The 25,028-nt window shown below is 36.0% G+C and overlaps 2 protein-coding genes across 3 annotated transcripts in view; both read right to left on the reverse strand.

The window, feature by feature from the left end:
* LOC136027032 (chloride channel protein 2-like) overlaps positions 1-25,028 on the reverse strand; it is a 172,142-nt gene that overhangs the window by 109,589 nt on the left and 37,525 nt on the right. The window contains exon 3 of one of the 2 annotated variants that reach the window (XM_065703946.1): positions 6,816-6,924. In XM_065703946.1, coding sequence (XP_065560018.1) covers positions 6,816-6,924 — 109 coding nt within the window. Of the gene's footprint in view, positions 1-1,303; positions 1,462-6,815; positions 6,925-25,028 lie in introns of those variants that run through there. The other variant, XM_065703948.1, reaches the window with a different exon arrangement.
* LOC136027031 (tryptophan--tRNA ligase, cytoplasmic-like) lies at positions 21,719-23,497 on the reverse strand. Its single transcript, XM_065703945.1, has one exon. The coding sequence runs from the start codon at positions 23,458-23,460 to the stop codon at positions 22,207-22,209; it is 1,254 nt and encodes a 417-aa protein (XP_065560017.1). The 5' UTR covers positions 23,461-23,497; the 3' UTR covers positions 21,719-22,206.

Raw genomic sequence — 25,028 nt, forward strand, 5'->3', positions numbered from 1 at the left:
GGTATTTCCCATTTGTGGGAATTAGACATGTGCTAAATTGTAAATTTTAATTATTTACATTTTTTTAAGATACAGCTTCCAACATTCCATTGGAACCTGTCAGTCTCAGTCCAGTAGCCATTATAAACTATCACCATTATTCACCTAAATACTGAAAATTCCACGAATTTTGTTCATTTAAATCATTTTTATCTCCGAAAAAATTAATTTTTTTTTAATAACAAAAAATAGCTTATGAAATGCTGTGACTGTAATTTGATTTGGGATAAGACGACCTACCCATATAGAAATAAATTATGATTATGCTTTTAAGATTAAGTTATTGGAATATTCATTAAATCTTAAAAAGAATAAATATTCGAGATTAAATTTTAGATGTCCCTATATCTTCTTTTTTTAGCGAAGTTTTTTGCATTTTCTCTCAACTGGCAATTTTTCTTGCTTCAAATTATTCAACTTTAGCCAAAATTCAAACTCGAAATCGATTTTGTTTGTCAACTAGTCTAGATATTTAGTACTCTTCAGGCAGCCTTTTAAAAACTGGTCTAACAAATATCCCCTTGTCATTGGCAGTATAATAGAGGTGCATTATATTGCGTACATGTATATTCAGTTTTCCATGGCCCTCTTTTTTTCGTTTTTTTTTTTTAAACGAATATCATATCATCGCAAGTGGCGGAAGTGTACCACGCATGACAAGAAGAATTCCGTCTGGAAGACGACCTACCCATATAGAAATAAATTATGATTATGCTTTTAAGATTAAGTTTCAAGAGTAAGATTACTCTTCAGGCAGCCTTTTAAAATAAGTCTAACAAATATCCTCTTGTCATTGGCAGAATAACAGAGGTAGAACAACAGTCACCACAAATAATTGTTTATATTCGTTCAATTTTTAAAAGTATAAAATTTAGGAAAGAAAAGAGGAGTTTGTTAACTAGAGACCCAATTTCTGAGACCCAAATCAACCCAGTACAAACAATTTCCTAGAATCATGAGAAGTCACTTTTCTGGTTAGGAGAAGGGACGGAGATAAGAGCTTTAAAAAGGTCTTCCTGGTCATTTGGAATCATTCCTGGAAGCTTCTTTCCTTTAGCACAAGAGTTTTTTGTGCTCACTAAATTCACTAAATTGCTCACTAAATTCAAAAAAGTCATTGAATTTTGATTTTATCGTATCTTATTTGTAGCTAATTTCGAAGTTCGAAAACTACATTTTCCATTAAGCAAAACATCATCTTCATCTGTTTACCTAGCTTAAGTAAATATTAAAAGAAAAGTCAAATTCGGCCAACAGCAAATACCTCAGGGCATTCTCTTTACTCCCAACAATCCACGATTCTTTTTTTGTTTTCCAACTATCGCTATGGATTAAATTCACTGGCGGTAAAATACAACAATGAACTGGATTTCAACACTTGATGCTTAGAGAAAACTATCTTAATGTTTTATGTCAACTTCCTAATTAAATATTAAAGTGATAAATCGAGATAGAAGGTGGCTTATCTTAATTACGAAAGGACCAGTGTCCAACCATTGTTCTTCTTTTTTTCGACATCATGGCTAAATGTTACAAAATATAAATAAACTGCGACTTTTCGGTTTTCTAATTTACAACAACAAACGAATGGGGCAAATAAAGACAAAATGTTTAGCCTTCTAAATTATCTGAAATAATAATACTTACGGGAAAACTAAAGTTAGAACATGAGCATGAACTAAACTAAACAACTGAACTAAGAAACTACAAAAAAAATGAACATGAAAATTTTAATATCTTGTCCAGGTATTCAATTAGAAATATTATTTTATCATTTCAGATTTTTACAGATTTTTAGCAAAGTAAGTTTTTTTTTCTTTCCATAGTTGTAGGTCACCAATTCATGAATTGACTAGGGAAAAAATAAATAAATTCCAATAAAACTAAATCTAGAATACATCACACATTTTTTTTCTTGTGTGAATCAGGGCTAATGAGGATTGCACCTCTATAGAGGAAATTTTCAAAATTTCATCCAACAGTAGGGGGTACAACAGTAATGGGAGAACGCCAAACGCAGTTTTTATGTCTAAAATTCGCTTCACAGAGCAAGAATCGGTTCCCTGATATTAAAACTTAAGAGGAGGGAGTCACAAGTTCGACAAATTATCTACAATGAAGAGAAACGACTACATTGGAGGATAAGTGGTTAACAATTGGTGAAGGTCGGCTGTGGAAATACGAAAGGTGTTAAGTGACTTTTCCCAAAATTTCCAGGAGAGGCAAAAAACTGTTTTCAAAAATATAACTCCATATCCCTGTCAAGCTCCAATCGTTTCTCTCTGGCCATTTTAACGTGGGTCTTATGTAACAATCTTTGTAGCTGGGAAAAACTTGTACACTGAACCCTTTCCGGTCTACAGAACTGATTAAAATGTAGTTATAAACGTATTTTGAAGGGATTATAACATTTTGAATGTATTGAGAACGAGAAGAGATACAAAAGGGCATTTGCCTTTTGTATTTTCCGCGGTGGGTATTTTCCAGGGTAAATTTTCCGTGGGGGTATTTTTTTTTTTGGGGGGGGGAGAAGGGGGTAAACGCCGGCTCTTCGATTTGTCAAATCAAATTTAAAAGACAATTTCGACAAATAAGGTAAAAGAGGCGCACGTAAAAATTTTTAGTCTGTTTTTAGTAGTAGCCTGTTATTAATTGGAAGAAGGAGTACATTTAAAAAAAAAAATTACTTAAACATGACTCTGACAGCAATAAAAAAAAACTTTGGATAATTCCTAAGAAACTGTCACACAGAAATTCTTCCAGCAAAACAATTTTTGCAAAGGAAAGGAAACTACATTAAACCAATGACGATCGCACATAAAGTCAAATAATGAATAAGCTTTAAAACGAACATAAATCACTGGTTATAGATAAGTGAAACCCGGAAAGAACAAAATTTGGAGGCAAAACTCTAGCTTTGCCTGTAGTAAACGGCCGAACGGCTTCAATATATTATTTATTTATTTGTTGTTGTTTTTTAGAACCATTTGACATGGCAGGGATTGCTGTAGAAACTTCAGAGGGGGCTCACTTGATTAGAAAAAAGAGCTCTTGTTCCGTTTTCAAGAGTCAAAAGTGACCAAAGGTTAACCAGCCCCCTTGCCAAATCCTTTTCTTGCCACATCCCTCCCAAGGGCATTCAATTATAGCCCGTTTGTTCCAAGAAGTATGAAGGTGAAATAAATCTGCCTCGAAGGACAACAGAAACCAACACAAGCCCTGGGGCAAGCGCTTTAAGTTGTAAAAGCTGCATATTATTTAAAAATAAGGTTTGTTGATGGCCAAAAGGGGTATGTAAGTTCTTAAGAAAGCTACAAATTAGTCCTAAGAATAAAGGAAATTTAAAAATTTATCTTGAAGAAAAAGATACCAAGTGACAAAAATCACCGCTTAAAGCTGATTCAGGAATGGTAACAATGCTGTCGGGAAATGCTGAGGGGGGGGGATAAAATAAAATTATAACACACTATATGCTTGCTGGTTGTTAAACGAAATATCAGCAGTATGCAAATAATGACTACGTGGATGTCAAAGAGTGATTTGAAAATAATCAGTCCTCCAGCTCTTTTAGCCCCCCCCCCACTCCACATGGGTCCAATTTTTAAAAAATGGAATTTTTTAAAAAGAGTCCAAAGGTCTAAAAGCCATGCCTATGGGAATGTCATGCTTCTCATAGCCTTTGGGGTAAGAGTTGTAATTTATGCAATTTGCCTATTGTTTACTCGCAGGATTTATCGTTGGGAAAGGGGGAATGCTCTATACCTTTCCCAATGTTCTGGGTTTGTTCGAAAAGGGTAAAGGTATCAATGAAAAGCCTTAGTGAATATTGAACTAAAGGCGTTTATGTGCAACCAGGTCATAATAACGGCACACTCTTAGGGACATCTAAGGGTATTTACTTGAACTTTCAGGGCTACTATGACAAACAGTATTGCAACTTCGACTTTGACCATGATTACTTGCCACTACTACTGCTTGTGATTGCAACTTTTTGAATCTACAACTAGTTGGGACAATGACCACGACAATGACAACTTATGACCGAGACTTCTTATGACTGAGATTCCGATTTGTTGCAACTTTGACTACTTATGACTACACCTAATTATGAGTACAACTACAGCTACCTGAAACTATGACTAAGACTTTTTGGAACTGCGAATGTGACTACTTGCAAGCATGACTACTTGTGACTACAAATGCATGTGACTGTGACTATTGTAACTTCGGCAGAGACTAGTTGCTACCGCTAGTTACAACTACTTGCTACTGCAACTACTTAAGACTGTAATTACTTGTGACTTTGTCTACTTGTTACTGCAACTGCTTGTACTGCGACAAGGACCACTTGCTACTGTGACTCCTTACGACCTCAACTTTACCTGGTTGCGAATACTGATACTGTGAATTTGACTGTGACTTCGACATATGCTATTACTGCAACTGTTACTTCTGTTATTACTATTAAACTAAATCATAAGGCAATAAGTACATCAAGGTTGTTAAAAGAGCTTATCTACAATATTGCAAAAACTGTCAGGTTAATTTAGTTGTAAATTTCAAGAAATTTTGAGAGGGATGGGTTAAACTAAGACAAAACATTCGTGTGAACATGGAAGTTTCAGTTGAAACTTTCAGAAATTTTTGTGGGTATGCTGCTCTTAATTAAAGACAATAAATGTATTCCGATTTTCAAAACACGTATCTATATTGGCCTCTTCGTTGTAATTTTTGGTTGTTTTAAGTAAAAAATTATAATTTTAGGACTTTATTTGTGTTAAGTATTAAGTATTAAATGACTCTTCAATTGAGTTGGCAAAAATTATGGTAAAATTCTGGCAAGGGGTTAAAATAGAAAAATGAAACTTTCAGCAATGAATCTAGGGCCAAAATCATACTCCGGAGAAGTATTATCAAGCTTCCATGTTAATACTCTTCTAATTTCTAGGTCTTAGAACTTGACAGGTTATCATTGACATTGAAATTTTGTCAAAACAAAATTAATATTAACTTTCAGTTATCAGTTTCTTTTTCTCTGGTATTAGTTCTGAAAATGCAATTCCTCTTATTTGAGTAGAATTGTAAGACTAATTAAAGGGTTTTTTTCAGACTGTAGGAAATTTGTAGAGTCTTTGAAATCTCATAATTAGGATTGAGCAAACTTGTGAAGCTGACAACAGTTTTGTTGTACTTCATTTAAGCAGAAGGTCTATTTTGCATGGTTTCACTTTTGTAACACAAAGATTTTTAAAGGTCATCAAAGGTCAGGGCCATCCAGAGGAAGAAAGAGTACAGGTAGTTACTTTCAAATACTTTCCCGGGGCACATTTCAGTCTGTAGACCCATCCCTAAAAGTTTCATTTCCCTAACCTAACCCCTTTCCAAGATAGCAAAAAGTAGCTAAACTAGAATTTTACCAAAATTTTTCTTCAGGAAGTTTTTATTAATCAATGATAAGAGCCTTTATGCTTTGTTATGTACTGAGGGCGCGTCTACAACAAATCTACAGGGTAACAAATTTAAATAAAGGAGAAAAAATGTTGTTAAGAAATCATTAAGCTAAATAAGATCCAACTATATCACACCAACACGTCAAGAAGGTCTGTCGATGTTTGACTTCTTATGGATGAAAAAAGAGTTACCAAATTCAACTAATTTATTACAATTACTTATTCAACGTTTGGTGGCAGCGCTTTCAAAAACCATAAAATTTGGTAATTTTGAAAAAATAAAAATAAAATCACAAGAAAACCATAGTCATCAAATATGTTTTATTTTAATGTCCTTGGTTCTTTTAAGCTATTCATTAAAAACACAAAATTTGAATGTTTTAGGAATATGATACGATTTCCCCACGAAATGAAGCAATCTTGATGGAAATTATACAATAAGAATGAAAATCATGAAAAATGTTTAGTTGTATTTGGGACAACCATACAGGCGACATCAACGGTCGAAACATTGTTATTGGTATTATTTTTGTGCACAGAGAGCATTAGATCCTCCATCCCTCTTGAAATATTTGTCAAACTCGTAAAAACGTAACAAGAATAGACACAAACGAATTTTTTACGTGTCATTTTTATATTTTTTAACGCAACTTTTTTAAAAAAGGATTTTAAACAAATCCTTTTGCAACCCCCTTCTCCTCCAAAACAAAAATCCTGCGTACAGCCCTGATGGTAGTACCCAAAAAACTTGTTAATTTGAAACAATAAAAAGAAAAATAACAAAAAATCATGGTTTTCAGGAAAGAATATACCTAAAATGGATCTAGTCGACTCATTTTATTTTTGAGTGCTATTTTGAGGTTTTTATACTTAAAACAATTTGTAGATTTCTACACGATTACTTTTCCTGCTTCACTTATTTTAAAATCAGTAAAGCTTAAGTGCGTGCCCACTTCACACATGGTAATAAATTAAAGTTAAACCATTATTCCCTTCCAAATATTGTATCCACTTTTCTGAAAACTCACCACGCCCTTGCTTTTTTTCATTTTTTTTCTATGTATATAGCTATAGCTATATCTGGAACCATAAAAAAGAAGAGTGTGCGTTGTCAGAAAAAATAATGACAATTGGAAAGAATGCAAAAATAAGGAACCTGATGGTAATAATTTTATTTTTTTAACATGTGTACTTTAGAAGTGGTCATTCAATACCACTTTACCTCAAAATTCATAATGGGTCATACCTCCTCCTCCTCCTCCGTTTTGACATATATTACTGTAGTAACTAGTAAACTAACAATTAGTTTGACAAGAACAGGCTTACCAATGTATGCTGGTATCCCATTTGAACCTCATTACCCGGGATGATGCTTGTTTGTACTAGCTCCATGTGATCACAATTAACTTGTGGATTCTTCATTTCCCCTAGAAAACTAGAAAAGAAAGAAACCGCTTTTTAAAGACAGACGAAAACATTTACGACTTTAGTTAGTTTTCTAGACGGTTCATAAGAGACCACTTTTCGCACTTCCTATGCTCGGCAATTTTTATTCGGCTCTAGACATCTCCTAGGTTTTAATTCAGGAAAAGCGGCATGATAATTGGATCTATTTGATCGCATTTAATTCTAAACAGGTTTCTATTTCTTGCGAATTTGAATAATATGCCATTTTTTATCTGAGAAATTTCAAAGAAACTGCACTTGTATATTCATGAATTATTACAAGGCCTTTTAAAGTTTTAAAATTACATTGGATATACATTGAGTGAAAGTGGTTTTGAAAGAAAAATCTGAGTTGAGTCGCAAATAAAAAAAAAAAACAGTTATGAATGCTTGAGTACTTAGAAATAAAAACTAAGCTATCATCAGAAAAAGAGTAAAGAGTACTTGTCTGTTATCCAGACCACAATCAAGAAATGGAGTTAGGTTAATCATAATATAATAGGTAATTGTTAATTAAACGGAACACACCCGAGAAGGAAAGCTAGGTTAATCCTAATAAAATAAACCAAAAGATGGTGATAATATATTACTTTAGAAACAAAATTATCGGAACTACGATATAAACAATTATGGAAAGCAGGCCGCGCAGAACGTATTTTATGAAATACATAACCTAAGCCCTAACCACACATTAAACATTTAATTAAGATACACCTACATCGTAGCTTTTCTTACTCAAAATAAGCAAATCGTAACCGATTCGAGAGAGGTATCCCATTTTTGCTAGATTTTATGCAGCGTAATTCTTAAATGCGTTCCATCTATTTAACAAGTACCCTAGAATATACCAAAATATAATTAAAATATAATACTTTAGTAACAAAATCACGGAAACTACAACAGAGATTCATGGAAAGCAGATTTCCTCTCTGATCATTGAAGTCAAAGCCCCGTATCAATTAAACAAGGTACATTTTTAAAACACTCTATACTAAAACAGTGAACTATGGGTATATTCGTAGAATTATTAAAATCACAACATTGAAGACTGTATAAGGGTCTAATGTGACTCGCAGCCTTTTCGACCCTCAAAGGCTGGGCTTTTCGTTTAAATTCACCCCATGATCGTTTCCTGATATGTAGTTTGGCCAAAATGACCTGGGTGTAGGATCGTCCAACGATTCTTCTGCTGCATTTGCCTGATCAATTCTTTGGTTTCTGGGAATGAATTCTCTAACAAAATGTCCTCCATCTCTTCCAGGTGTGTATGTGTTGCTTGGTCCTGGGATGTCCCTGTTAGCGCTAAATGGTCTGAAAAATCGTCCTTTGCCCCTTCCTCGAGGGGACTCTTTGGATTGTTCTCCTCTGAGTCCACAATTTGGCTGAATTTTCCTGCCTTTGGGATCCATATTTTCTATAACCTCCGTCCCCATTACGAATTCTGGTACGACATTCAGAAGCATAATGATTAGGCTTTCCACAGTAATAGTAGGTGATCCCCTGTCTTTTCAGATTTGACCTTTGGTCTCTTCTTTTGTCTTCCTTGTGAAATCGCTTCCCATCGCCATTTGTCTCCTCCCATCTGGGCCGAAAAAAGCTTCTAGACCCGTCCTGCTGAGATTCCTTCAAAAATATTACTCGCTTTCTACCCCAATCCTTATTATGCTCTCCTTCTGTTATATTGATCGACGTTTGTTCAAGTTTTTTCATTGTTTCATCTGTTTGTATTTCTCTTTCTATGAGCCTTACGGCTTCTTTTAGTGAATCTGGTTTTCGAGAAAGTAAAAGTCTAATTAAATATTTTGGCAATCCCTGCGTAAAAGCGTGTAATTGTACTTTTTGGATTATTTCATCTGCCCCAGTTTTTCCTAGCTGTACACATACTGCTCTACAAATTTTGTCTGCATACTCCCTAATGCTCATGGAGCTATCAAATGTTACTACTTCTGTTTTTACTTTTTTGGTCGAACTTGTTACAATAAACCTAGCTCTATAAGCTTCAATTAATTTGTCCATACAGTCATACACAGTTTCCATATCTCTAACAGAATCAAAATATTGCAAGGCACCCCCCACAAGTAAAAAGGGCAGTTGTAAATTTCCTCATTGATCGTGCCCTGAATATTTGCTCCGATTCGTATATAAATGCAGAAATAAACTTTATCAGAGATATTCTTTTTGGTAATGGATACCCCACTCCTTTTATCAATAAAATAATTAACCGTAAGACATTCTTGTAAAATCGAAGAAGATATTTCACAATGTGAGGCTACTGATAAGCCCTCAAATATTGTCTATCTTCCGTATATCCCAAAAGTCACAACAAAATTAAAAAATATTTACAATAAAAATAATCTGTACGTAGTTTTAACTAATAATTTAAAAATCATTCATTTCTTTAATTCCGGTAAAGATAAGACCCCAGGTACTCGCCAAAGAGGGTCTATCAAATACCCTGTGATTGTGGAAGTTACTATGCCGGCAGGACCCATCAGAATCTAGAAAAACGGTTACAACAGCATAAAAAAGACATAGACAAGGCATTAATTTCAAATAGTTCCAACAACTCCCTTGATTCTGCTTTAGGTTGGCATATATTTAATAATCCGTCCCACACGATACTTCTTGAAAATTCTTCACTCATAAGTAATGGTTTGGGGATAAAACAGGTGGTTCGAGAATCAATCGAAATTAGTCTCAAAATAAATAATCATATTTCTTTGAACAGGAACTTAGGGGAATACTCACTAAATTCTTTATACTCAAATTTAATTAAAAATGATCTAACAAAATATTTTACTAAACCGATTTATCAAACAGTTCGTGGTAACGAACTGTAAGGAGCGACCCGGCTCAATAGTAACCGAAACTCTAAAAATGGAATTTTGATACCAGTAGTTACATCAAAAGAATCGCATTTTAATGCTGATTTTAAATATATAAGTTTCATCAAGATCAATTATACCCATCAAAAGTTACCAGCCTGAGAAGATCTGCCTCTTTTTAGAAAATAGGGGGAAACACCCCTCTAAAAGTCATACAATATTAACGAAAATCACACCATCAGATTAAGAGTATCAGAGAACCCTCCTCTCAACCCCTCCTTCCAACCAAAAAATCCCCCTGGAAACGTCTGTACACTTCCCAATAACCATTACTATATGTAAGCACAGGTCAAAGTTTTGAACTTGTAGCCCCTCCCACGGGGGCTGTGGGGGAGAAAGTCGTCCCCAAAGACATAGTTATAAGATTTTTCGACTACGCTGAAGAAAATGGCTATCTCAGAATTTTGATCCGTTGACTTTGGAAAAATAATTAGCGTGGGAGGGGACCTAGGTGCCCTCCGATTTTTTGGTCACTTAAAAATAGCACCAGAACTTTTCATTTCCGTTAGAATGAGCCCTCTTGCAACATTCTAGGACCACTGGGTCGATAAGATCACCCCTGGAAAAAAAAAACAAAAAACAAACAAACAAATAAACACGCATCCGTGATCTGCCTTCTGGCAAAAAATACAAAATTCCACATTTTTATAGATAGGAGCTTGAAACTTCTATAATCGGGTTCTCTGATACGCTGAATCTGATGGTGTGATTTTCGTTAGGATTCTATGACTTTTAGGAGGTGTTTCTCTCTATATTCTAAAAGAAGGTCAATTTTCTCAGGCTCGTAACTTTTGATGGGTATGACTAAACTTGATGAAACTTATATATTTAAAATCAGCATTAAAATGCAATTCTTTTGTTGTAGCTTTGGGTATAAAAATTCCATTTTTTAGAGTTTTGGTTACTATTGAGCCGGGTCGCTCCTTACTACAGTTCTTTACTACGGACTGTTTGACTTCGTTGAAGTAAGGAAGCTAGGGCTGTTTTGAAAAAAGTTTTTAGAAAACATTTTTCAGTTTTAATTCTCACAATTTAATGTAAGTTTATTTATATATACATATTTTCTCTCTTGTTCTCGTATTGCGCTGAAGACGGCCCTTAGACATTGGGCCGATATATTCACAGAACTGATTTCCACTGTCTTGAAAAGGTTTTCCCTATTGTTTCTACTTTGTATATCTTTGTTATGGAAAGGCAGTGTGGTCTTCGTCGCTATTTTTTTTTTTTTACTGACTATCTATATATATAAAAACTAGCTGTTGCCCCCCCCCCCCCCCCCGCGTGCGTAAGTCGTTACGCGCCATATTAGTTACGCGCCATTGTAGTTGTGTCCCTGTGTCCCACCTTTGAATAGATATATATATATATATATATATATATATATATATATATATATATATATATATATATATATATATATATATATATATATATATATATATATGTGTGTGTTTTTAACTACGTAAAACATGCGAATATACAACATTCTTCGCTGTCCCACTGTCTATGCATATAAATAGATTGTCAGGTTTACTGACTCTTGAACATGCAACATATAATTGTCCATGGGAAAAACAATCCGTATTCAGATCTATACCTCATCATTCTAATGATGTGTCCCTGTGTCCCAGTCGTCATTTATATTCCCTGTGTCCCGGTCGTCATTTGTGTCCCGGTGTCCCAGTTTGTAATTTCTCTTTGAGTGTCCCGGTCGTCATTTGTGTCCCGGTGTCCCGGTCTGTAATATCTATTCGAACAATCCCTGTGTCCCGGTCGTCATTTATATATCCCGCCTGTGCCCCCGGCGTCCCCGTTGTAGTTGTGTCCCTGTGTCCCGGTCGTCATTTATATTCCCTGTGTCCCGGTCGTGATTTGTGTCCGGGTTTCCCAGTCTGTAATTTCTCTTTGAGGTTCCCGGTCGTCATTTATATTCCCTGTTTCCCGGTCGTCATTTGTGTCCCGGTGTCCCGGTATGTAATTTCATCAGTTGACAAACATGACGTCAGTCGACAAACAACTTCATGACGCATACAGCTCAATCCTTAAAATGAAGTCAGTCAACAAACATGACGTCAGTCGACACACAAACATGACGTCACTCGACAGACACACACACACACAGACAACTTATTTTTATATATATAGATAGATAGATAGATAGATAAGTTGTCTGTCTGTCTATCTGTCGAGTGACGTCATGTCATCATGTCGTCATGTCGTCATGAAGTTAGTTGTCGTCATGTTTGTTATGACGATGGCGTCATTTAAAGTATTTAAGAAAATCGTTCAAAGACAAATTTTTAATTGTAAGAAGATCGTTGACAGAAAAATGTTTAACTGTAAAATGACTGAAGAACCTACAATGGCAACAGCCGAGGAAGCTGCTCAAAGAGTCTATGCCAAAAAACTTGCGGCTGATAGAGAAAGTAAGAAAAGAAAGCGTGCCAAGGAATCACAAGAACAGCAAGAAAACAAGCTTGCGGCTGATAGAGAAAGTAAGAAAAGAAAGCGTGCCGAGGAATCACAAGAACAGCAAGAAAACAGGCTTGCGGATAAAGAACGCAAAACCGCGCAGTTAGATTAAAATCCACCTGGACAGCGAGAGTCAAAACATATCAAAACTGAAAATGATAGCGATGATGATTGGGTTTGGGATTTTGACTTGGATAAGGTCATCAATGCCTACCAGATTTTAGTTAAAAAAACAAAGGTTCGGCGATATGTATTTCATAGTGACGCTGAAAAATAAAGAAGAAAATGAAAACTGAAAAAAGAAAAAAGGTAAAAAACTAGAAAAAACTAAAAAGAAAAAACACTCAAAGAGAAATTACAGACCGGGACACAAATGACGACCGGGAGAGAGGGAATATAAATGAAAACCTGACAACCTATTTATATGGACAGACAATGTGACAGCAAAGAATGTTGTATATTCGCAAGTTTTACGTAGTTGAAAATCTATATAAATAAAAATAAGTTGTTTGTTTGTGCGTCTGTCTGTCGACTGACGTTGTGTTTGTCCGCATATGACGTCTGAATTATTTCATCATATACCAATTCAAAAACGAATGTATTCAAGCCGAAGTAGCTGAGTTGGTAAAGCGTTATGTTCCAGGTTCTAGGTCCGAGAGGTTCCAGGTTCGCACCTTGGCTTTAGCATTAATACAAAAGAAGAAAAAAACTAAAAAAGGTAAAAACTACGAAAAAACTAAAAAGAAAATACTAAAAAAACTAAAAAAAAGGTAAAAACTACAAAAAAACTAAAAAGAAAAAAAAACTAAAAACTAATAAAAAAAACTAAAAAACTAAAAACTGAAAAAGAAAAAAAAACTAAAAAAAAAGGAAAAAACTGAAAAATAAAGAAGAAAAAGAAAACTAAAAAACTAAAAATAAAAATAAAAAAAAACTAAAAAAGGTAAAAACTACAAAAAAACTGAAAAGAAAAAAGAAAAAAACTAAAAAAGCTAAAAAAAGGGTAAAAACCAATAAAAAACTAAAAAGGAAAAAAACAAAAAATTTATTTTATCATATTCTAATTCAAAAACGAATGTATATACAGACCGGGGCACATGGAATATAAATGACGACCGGGATACTCAAAGAGAAATTACAGACTGGGACACCGGGACACAAATGGCGACTGGGACGTGTTTGTCGACTGACGTCATGTTTGTGTGTCGACTGACGTCATTTTTGTCGACTGACGTCATTATAAGGATTGAGCTGTATGTCGTCATGAAGTTGTTTGTCGACTGACGAAATTACAGACTGGGACACAAATGACGACCGAGACACAGGGAATATAAATGACGACCGGGACACTCAAAGAGATATTACAGACTGGGACACCGGGACACAAATAACGACCGGGACACAGGGAATATAAATGACGACTGGGACACAGGGACACAACTAAAACGGGGACGCCGGGGGGCACAGGGGGGATATATAAATGACGATGGGGACACAGGGAATGTTTGATTAGCAATCACAATCAACAAAGGTCAGGGACAATCATCAGAATAATGAGGTATAGATATGAATACGGATTGTTCAAGAGTCGGTAAACCTGACAATCTATTTCTATGTACAGACAATGGGACAGCGAAGAATGTTGTATATTCGCAAGTTTTACGTAGCTAAAAACACACACACACACACACACATATATATATATATATATATATATATATATATATATATATATATATATATATATATATATAAATAAGTTGTCTGTCTGTCTCTGGATCAGGTGACGTCATGTTTCTGTGTTGACTGACGTCATGAAATTAGTTGTCGTCATTTTGCTTTGACGGTGACGTCATTAGACCCAGACAGAGGGAATATAAGTGACGACCGGGGACCTCAAAGAGAAATTACAGACTGGGACACCCGGACACAAATCACGACCGGGACACAGGGAATATAAATGACGACCGGGACACAGGGACACAACTACAACGGGGACGCCGGGGGCACAGGCGGGATATATAAATGACGACCGGGACACAGGGATTGTTCGAATAGAAATTAGAGACCGGGACACCGGGACACAAATGACGACCGGGACACCGGGACACAGAGAATATAAATGACGACCGGGACACTCAAAGAGAAATTACAAACTGGGACACCGGGACACAAATGACGACCGGGACACAGGGAATATAAATGACGACCGGGACACAGGGACACATCATTAGAATAATGAGGTATAGATCTGAATACGGATTGTTTTTCCCATGGACAATTATATGTTGCATGTTCAAGAGTCAGTAAACCTGACAATCTATTTATATGCACAGACAATGGGACAGCGAAGAATGTTGTATATTCGCATGTTTTACGTAGTTAAAAACATATATTTATATCTATCTCTATTCACAGGTGGGACACAGGGACACAACTACAATGGCGCGTAACTAATATGGCGCGTAACGACTTACGCGCGCGGGGGGGCTTGGGGGGCGCGAAGCGCCCCACCAACTAGGTGTTGGGGTGGCGCCACCCCAACAGCTAGTATATATATATATATATAAATAAGTTGTCTGTCTGTGTGTCTGTCTGTCACGTGACGTCATGTTTCTGTGTCGACTGACGTCATGAAGTTAGTTGTCGTCATTTTTGCTATGACGGTGACGTCATTAAAGATATTTAATCATGAAGTTAGTTGTCGTCATTTTTGCTATGACGGTGACGTCATTAAAGATATTTAAGACATATATGTTCACGTAGAAATCTATTAATGTTTAAGTTTAAAATGACTGATGAACTTACAATGGCAAAAGCCGATGAAAATGCTCAAAGAGTCTATGACAAAAAACTTGCTGCTGATAGAGAAAGTCAGAAAAGAAAGCGTGCCGAGGAATCAAAAGAACAGCAAGGAAACAGGCTTGAGGCTGATAGAGAAAGAAAGAACAGAAAGCGTGCCGAGGAATCAAAAGAACAGCAAGGAAACAGGCTTGAGGCTGATAGAGAAAGAAAGAACAGAAAGCGTGCCGAGGAACTACCAGAGCAACACGAAAGCAGACTTGCTGCTAAAAGAGAAAGGGAAAAAAGAAGGCGTGCCGAGGAATCACAAGAACAGCAAGAAATCAGGCTTGCTGCTGATAGAGAAAGTAAGAAAAGAAAGCGTGCCGAGGAATCAGAGCAACCTGAAAGTTATCGCCTGGCATTCAGGGACAGCCCAGTCGATGATTATAGCTTGAGTAGATGTGTTCAAATCGGGACAATGTCTAAAATTTGTCCCTATTGCAAGGCCTTGAAATTCAATGGTGAAACAATGGGAATGTGTTGCGCCTCAGGAAAAGTTAAACTTCCTCTATTGGCTGCACCACCAGAGCCATTGAAGACTTTCCTTACTGGAACTACGTCAGAATCTAAGCGTTTTTTGTCAAAAATCAGAAAATACAACTCATGTTTCCAAATGACGTCGTTTGGAGCCCAAATCGAAAATCCAGATCAATTTATGTCTACTTTCAAAGTAAAAGGGCAAATTTATCATAGAGCAGGGTCCCCCTTCTACCATTCTCAGGCGAGAATCATAAATTTTTACAATTGTACTTCATCAGTGATAGAAATTCTGAATTGAATGCACGTTGCGAAATTTCTCCCAACGTTGAAAGGACAATCGTTTCCCAATTGCAACATCTTTTCCACGAAAATAATAATTTAGTGCGTCTGTTCAAAACAGCCATCGATTTGATGCCTACTGATACGCATAAAATTGTTATTTCCGATGACAAGACGCCTCCTGGCCAACATGTGCGTAGATACAATGCTCCAACTATCGACGAAGTGGCAATCGTTATGGTCGGTGATCAGTTTTTACCTCGCGATATTATTCTTCATAAGCGAAACGCTCAGTTGTTAAGAATTGCTGAAACTCATCGATGCTACGATGCCCTACAATATCCTATCATTTTTTGGGATGGAGCCGACGGCTATCACTTTAATATTAAATTGATGAATCCAGCCACTAACAAAGAAATGAATAAGAAATGCAGTGCAATGCATTATTATTCCTATAGACTAATGATTCGGCAGGATGAAGAAAATTATATTTTAAAATGCCGTGAATTGTTTCACCAATTTGTCGTTGATATGTATGCTAAAATTGAATCCGAACGTTTGCTATATATCCGCCTGAATCAGACCAAGCTCCGCTCTGAACAATACATTCATTTGCGAGATGCAGTTATAAATGACGGTAATACCACAAACGTTGGAAGATTAACAATTTTACCTTCGTCATATGCTGGCAGTCCCCGTCATATGCATGAATATGCTCAAGATGCTATTGCGTATGTTCGTCTCTATGGTCGCCCAGATTTATTTATTACATTTACATGTAATCAATCTTGGGACGAGATACTGCAGCTTTTACTTCAAGGACAATCGGCGGTTCATAGGCCTGACATTACGGCCCGTGTCTTCCGGCAAAAGTTGAAATCACTGATAAACTACATAGTAAAACTTGAAGTGTTTGGGTCAGTGCGATGCTGGATGTACTCAGTGGAATGGCAAAAACGAGGTTTGCCACACGCACATATACTAATCTGGCTACATAAAAAAATTACTTCGAACGAAATTGATGATGTGATTTCCGCTGAAATACCTGATAAAAATGTCGATAAGGGGTTACATGATATTATTGTAAAAAATATGATACATGGACCTTGCGGTGCACTGAACGAAAATTCACCATGCATGGCCAAAGGAAGGTGCACAAAGCAATATCCTCGACTTTTAGTATCAAACACAATTACTGGCAATGATGGTTACCCACAATATAGAAGAAGATCTACTGAAGATGGCGGTAAAACAGCAATAATAAAGAAGCGTACCGGTACCACCATCGAAGTAGATAACCAGTGGGTTGTTCCATATTCCCCATTATTATCAAAAACATTTAATGCACACATAAACGTTGAATACTGTAACTCCGTAAAGGCAATCAAATACATATGTATATACGTCAACAAAGGCAGTGACATGGCAGTTTTTGGCTTGCAGCCCGAAATCAAAGATTTAGACGAAATCGTAAAATATCAGGCTGGAAGATACATAAGCAGTAATGAAGCTGTTTGGCGAATTCTTTCATTTCCGATACATGAACGTAGTCCAGCTGTTGTTCACTTAGCGGTACATTTACAGAATGGTCAACGTGTTTATTTCACGGAAACCAACATGCAACAAAGAGCCGTGAATCCACCGGATACAACATTAACAGCCTTTTTTATCGCTTTGCAAAAATGATTCTTTTGCAAAAAAACTGCTGTATACTGAAGTGCCTTCGTATTACACGTGGAATACTAAAAATAAAGTATTTGAACGTCGAAAACAGGGTAAGTCAGTCGACGGCCAACCTACCATCTTCAAAGATACCACGATAGGAAGACTCTACACCGTTCACCCCAATCAACATGAATGCTTCTTTCTACGCCTGCTTTTGGTGAATGTACCCGGTCCGACATCCTTTGAGTATTTGAGAACTGTAAACGGTACTATACATGACACTTACCGTAGTGCATGCCAAGCTCTGAATTTATTGGAGAATGACCAACACTGGGATAACTGCATCAATGACGCGTGCGAAACGTCAACCCCAAGTCAAATTCGTGCATTGTTTGGCATCATTTTAACAACTTGCTCTCCATCAGCTCCTACAGAGTTATGGGAAAAATATAAGTCAAAAATGTCCGAAAATATACTCCATCGAAAACGGTTAGAGACGTCAGATATGACTTTTGATTTTACATCAGAAATTTATAACTACACTTTAGTTATTATAGAAGATTTGTGCGTACGTATGGCAAACAAACCTCTTCAGGATTTGGGAATGCCTTCACCTAACCGTATCGCTGCTGTTTCGACATGTGTAGAATTGGATCGTGAACAAAGTTACAGTGATCTATTGTCGTATGTACAAAATAACATTTCCAAGTTAACGTCGGAACAAAAAGACATTTATGATACGATAATGCATTGTGTCGATAACAACGTTGGAGAAATTTTCTTTTTGGATGCGCCAGGAGGTACTGGTAAAACGTTTGTGATAAAACTGATTCTGGCATCAATTCGATCAAAAAATGATATAGCGTTGGCAATTGCGTCGTCCAGAATAGCCGCAACATTGCTGCCTGGTGGAAGAACTGCTCATTCCGCTTTGAAATTGCCTCTGAATTTGCATTCTACAGAAACTCCCACGTGCAATATTTCCAAATCATCTGGGATGGGTAAAGTATTGCAGCAATGCAAACTTATTATTTGGGATGAGTGCACAATGGCACACAAAAAATCGTTCGAGGCTCTGGATCAATGCTTGAAAGATTTGAGAGGAAAGTCGAAACCCTTTGGCAGCACATTAATATTGCTTGCGGGAGATTTCAGGCAAACATTACCTATAATACCTAGATCAACTCCTGCAGACGAAATGAATGCTTGCCTGAAAAATTCTAATTTAAGGGCACACGTAAAACTATTAAAATTAACTACAAATATGCGTGTCCGATTGCAAAACGATGACTCTGGTCACTCATTTTCAGATCAATTGCTGGCAATTGGAAACGGAAAGCTCCCAGTAGACTCAATTTCAGGACGTATACAACTACCTGCTGATTTCTGTAATTTAGTGACGTCCAAAAATAAATTGATTGAAAAAGTATTTCCGAATATCCTAAAAAATTATAAAAATAATAAATGGCTAAGTGAAAGAGCGATTCTCGCACCCAAAAATATAGACGTCCAAGAAATCAACAATATTGTTTTGACCAAGATTCGAGACCAGGCAGTCCTTTACAAGTCAGTCGACACAGTTTTGGAACCAAATGAAGCGGTTAATTATCCATCTGAATTTTTAAATTCCATAGATCCTTCAGGGTTTCCACCACACGTGCTACAACTAAAAATAGGCGTACCAATAATACTTTTAAGAAATATCAACCCACCAAAGCTTTGCAATGGCACGCGACTTGCCGTAAAAAAAAATCAATGGAAAACCTAATAGAGGCCACAATCTTGACAGGGCCTTTTGAGGGTGAGGCTGTTCTTATTCCTCGCATTCCCATGATGCCAACGGATCTGCCTTTTCAATTTAAAAGATCGCAATTCCCAATTCGATTAGCATTTGCAATCACCATTAACAAAGCTCAAGGTCAATCATTAGAAAAATGTGGTATAGATCTTAATACTGATTGTTTTTCCCATGGACAGTTGTACGTTGCATGTTCGAGGGTCGGTAAACCTGACAATCTATTTATATGCAGCTACAATTGGAAAGCGAAGAATGTTGTATATTCGCAAGTTTTACGCAGTTAATTTGTATTGTATCGATCTATCTATCTAACTATATAAAAACGAGTTGTGTGTATGCATGTTTGTTTGTTTGTAAAAAGAGCGTTTGCATATGACGTCATTATTAGTACATACGGCTTTGTATATGCACAGACAATGGGAAAGCCAAGAATGTTGTATATTCGCAATTTTTACGTAGTTTAACTCCTGCAGACGAAATGAATGCTTGCCTGAAAAATTCTAATTTATGGACACACGTAAAAATATTAAAAATTAACTACAAATATGCGTGTCCGGTTGCAAAACGATGACTCTGGTCAAACATTTTCAGATCAATTGCTGGCAATTGGAAACGGAAAGCTCCCAGTAGACTCAATTTCAGGACGTATACAACTACCTGCTGATTTCTGTAATTTAGTGACGTCCAAAAATGAATTGATTGAAAAAGTATTTCTGAATATTCTAAAAAATTATAAAAATAATAAATGGCTAAGTGAAAGAGCGATTCTCGCACCCAAAAATATAGACGTCCAAGAAATCAACAATATTGTTTTGACCAAGATTCGAGACCAGGCAGTCCTTTACAAGTCAGTCGACACAGTTTTGGAACCAAATGAAGCGGTTAATTATCCATCTGAATTTTTAAATTCCATAGATCCTTCAGGGTTTCCACCACACGTGCTACAACTAAAAATAGGCGTACCAATAATACTTTTAAGAAATATCAACCCACCAAAGCTTTGCAATGGCACGCGACTTGCCGTAAAAAAAAAAACAATGGAAAACCTAATAGAGGCCACAATCTTGACAGGGCCTTTTGAGGGTGAGGCTGTTCTTATTCCTCGCATTCCCATGATTCCAACGGATCTGCCTTTTCAATTTAAAAGATTGCAATTCCCAATTCGATTAGCATTTGCAATCACCATTAACAAAGCTCAAGGTCAATCATTAGAAAAATGTGGTATAGATCTTAATACTGATTGTTTTTCCCATGGACAATTGTACGTTGCATGTTCGAGGGTCGGTAAACCTGACAATCTATTTATATGCAGCGACACTTGGACAGTGAAGAATGTTGTATATTCGCAAGTTTTACGCAGTTAATTTGTATTGTATCGATCTATCTATCTAACTATATAAAAACGAGTTGTGTGTATGCATGTTTGTTTGTTTGTAAAAAGAGCGTTTGCATATGACGTCATTATTAGTACATACGGCTTTGTATATGCACAGACAATGGGAAAGCCAAGAATGCTGTATATTCGCAATTTTTACGTAGTTTGAAACACATATATAAATCTATCTATATTCACAGGTGGGACACAGGGACACAACTACAATGGTGCGTAACTAATATGGCGCGTAACGACTTACGCGCGCGGGGGGGCTTGGGGGGGGGCGCGAAGCGCTCCACCAACTAGGTGTTGGGGTGGCGCGAAGCGCCACCCCAACAGCTAGTATATATATATATATATATATATATATATATATATATATATATATATATATATATATATATATATATATATATATATATATATATATATATATATATATATATATATATATATATATATATATGTATATATATATATATATATATATTCACAGGTGGGACACAGGGACACAACTACAATGGCGCGTAACTAATATGGCGCGTAACGACTTGCGCGCGGGGGGGGGCACGAATTGCCCCCACCAACAGCTAGTATAGTATAATGACTGACTGTATGACTTCAGTCATTTTTTTACTTGTACTGTTGGATTTTTTTTACTAAGTATAGCTAAGAAAAAACCGAATATTTTCCGTATTTGAGACTAAAAATATGATTGACTATATAATGATGACCAACTATATGATATCAGTCATTTTTTTTCTTGTACTGTTGGTTTTTTTTTTTTACTATGTACAGCTAAGAAACACCCAAAGGTTTTTTGTGCTTAATAAATAATCTTGGTAAGGACTAACAATTGTACAGCTAAGAAAAAGCCGAAGGTTTCTTCTGTTTGATACATAATCTTGGTATGAACTAACTATATGACTGACTTTATACTATAATGACTGACTATATGATGTCAGTCATTTTTTTACCTGTACTGTTGTTTTTTTTTTTACTAAGTACAGCTAAGAAATTCTGAAGGTTTTTTTTTGCGTTTGATATATAGTCTTGGTAAGGACTAACTATAAATGGACTATATAATATAATGACTGACTATATGATGTCAGTAATTTTTTTACTAAAAATTGTATCTGTTTTACTGTGCACAGTTAAGAAAAAATCGAATTTTTTTTGCGTTTTATATATAATCTTGGTAAGGACAAATTATAAGACTGACTGTATAATATAATAAGTGACTACAAAATGTCAGTCATTTTTTTCACTTTTACTGTTGGGTTTTATTCTACGAAGTTTTTTTTTTTTATATATACATAATCTTGGTAAGGACTAACTACAACAAAAGAGAGAATAATGAGGACTTTTTTCCCAAGACAGTGAACCAATTTTTTTCCCCTTTGAAATTTGTGTATTGGCAGGATAAAAAAGAACAAAAAATTTGACATAAATAAAATAACAAATTCTTCTAAGTCAAAAATCAAATAAAAGTTGTCTGGGAGTCATAAACCCCCTAACGATGTCTTCCGTAATAGATTCTTTTCTGGTTTGATGGTCTAGAACGATGGGAGTTAATTTCTTAATTAAAATGTTCTTGATTTCTCCGCTTAACATTACTCCTGAGGAATAATCCTCTTTAATTTTACCTAATTTATCATCATTCTCTTCGATATACGTTAAATATTTAAACGGTATATCAACTGAACAATCACCACCCTTTTCCCGGTGCTCTTCTACCGTATCTCGACCACCAGAGTAAGCATACTTATTTATCTTTTTCTTAATTTGTTTTTCTGTATCTGTCAGAAAAATTGACGAGTTGGGATCACTCGCAGACATTTTAGTGTTCGCACCTTGCAAAGCTGGGAAAAACTTTGAATGCACCAGAGAAGGTTTTAGAAATTTCATCCGGGGAGCCACGTCACGTGTCATCCGGAAATACGGATCTTGATCAATTCCGCAAGGAATTAAACAAGGTACGTCGGTATTGCCTTTGAAAATTTGAGGGAATGCTGACGAAAAAGACGGCACCGCTTGGATGAAAGGAAACGACAACTTTCCCATGCAGTCACTATCTGAAAAACCAAAAAGACCTCTGTTCTGGCTAAACGTAACCCGTTTCTTGATTCTAGCAAGAGTCTCCTGGAAACCAATGCTTTGCCCCATATACTCTAAATTTGTAAAGATGAAAGTCTTCTCTGGGGGAAAACCAATAGCTATAATATCTTTTATATTTTCGACTGCCATTTCTTTGACTTTTTCTAAACTTAAGTCCTTCCAGTAATATTTCTCGTCATCTGTAATTTGGATAATAAGTGGAACATCGAAAATTTTTTGAAGCCATTTTGTAAATAAAAATGGAATCAAATGTCCTAAGTGCATTGCATCAGAGGAGGGGCCACGACCAGTGTACAAGTAGAATTTCTGCCCCTTCTCAACACAATCTAAGATGACATGGAGATCTCGATGGCTAAAAAATACACCCCGTCTTAGGAGGGGATGAACTTCCTCAACCTTAGCAACTCGTTTGAATCGTTCAATTAGTGAGTCATCTATAGCAGAACAACCAAATTTCTTAATGAGCTTATCATAGTCAACTCCTTTCATAGATGAGGTATGAACATTCCACGGATCCACAAAATCCTCTACTGCATTTTGCCCATTTTGATCTGCAGCAACCAGTAGTTTACCTATAGAAGTGTCTAGTGTGTCTGTTTCAGATGCCATTGTACAGCTGTCTAGTCCAAAAAAGTAAGTATCAATTTTCGTCAAACGAACTGATTATATCAATATTAATTTTTATAATGACTGACTATATGATGTCAGTCATTTTTTTTACTTGTACTGTTGTTGTTTTTGTTTTTTTACTATACAGCAAAGAAAAAGCAGAAGGTTTTTTTGCGTTTGATATATAATCTTGGTAAGCACTAACTATTTGACTGACTATCTATCTATATATATAAAAATAAGTTGTCTGTGTGTCGAGTGACGTCACTGTCCGCATATGACGTCTGAATTATTTCATCACATACCAATTCAAAAACGAATGTATTCAAGCCGAAGTAGCTCACTTATATAACTACCTGTGTTGGCGCAGTGGGTTTGACCTTAGCGTGGTAATACGGGACCCAGAGATCGAACCATGCTGCAGGAATACACTACAGGGCCGACGCAGGGACCTTAGTAGTCAAGAAGCGTCGTTAATCCGATGCAAATACAAATACAGTAGCTCAGTTGGTAAAGCGTTATGTTCCAGGTTCTAGGTCCGAGAGGTTCCAGGTTCGAACCTTGGCTTTAGCATTAATACAAAAGAAGAAAAAAAAACTAAAAAAGATAAAAACTACAAAAAAACTAAAAAGAAAATAATAAAAAACTTAAAAAATAAAAAACTAAAAGAAAAAACTAAAAACTAATAAAAAAAAACTAAAAAACTAAAAAAACTAAAATCTGAAAAAGAAAAAAAACTAAAAAAAGCCAAAAAACTAAAAAAAAACTAAAAAAGGTATAAAACTAAAAACTAAAAAAGAAAAAACTAAAAAAACTAAAAAAGGGTAAAAACAGCAAAAATCTAAAAAGAAAAAAAAAACAACTAAAAAAAAGGAAAAAAACTGAAAAATAAAGGAGACAAAGAAAACTAAAAAAAATAAAAAAAAAATAAAAAAGGTAAAAAATACAAAAAAAACTAAAAAGAAAAAAAATAAAAAGCAAAAAAATAGGTAAAAACTAAAAAAAGAACTAAAAAGAAAAAAAGGAAAAAACAAAAAAATTATTTCATCATATACCAATTCAAAAACGAATGTATATACAGACCACGACACAGGGAATATAAATGACGACCGGGACACTCAAAGAGAAATTACAGACTGGGACACCGGGACAAAAATGACGACTGGGACGTGTGTGTCGACTGACGTCATGTTTGTGTGTCGACGGACGTCATGTTTGTCGACTATAAATGACGACTGGGACACAGGGACACAACTACAACGGGGACGCCGGGAGGCACAGGGGGATATATAAATGACGATGGGGAAACAGGGAATGTTTGATTAGCAATCACCATCAACAAAGCTCAAGGGCAATCATTAGAATAATAAGGTATAGATCATATATATATATATATTTATATATACTAGCTGTTGGGGTGGCGCTTCGCGCCACCCCAACACCTAGTTGGTTGGGCGCTTCGCGCCCCCCCAAGCCCCCGCGCGCGCGTAAGTCGTTACGCGCCATATTAGTTACGTGCCATTGTAGTTGTGTCCCTGTGTCCTACCTGTGAATATAGATAGATTTAT

The sequence above is a fragment of the Artemia franciscana genome, chromosome 5 (genome assembly GCF_032884065.1).
Source record: "Artemia franciscana chromosome 5, ASM3288406v1, whole genome shotgun sequence".
Lineage (NCBI taxonomy): Eukaryota > Metazoa > Arthropoda > Branchiopoda > Anostraca > Artemiidae > Artemia > Artemia franciscana.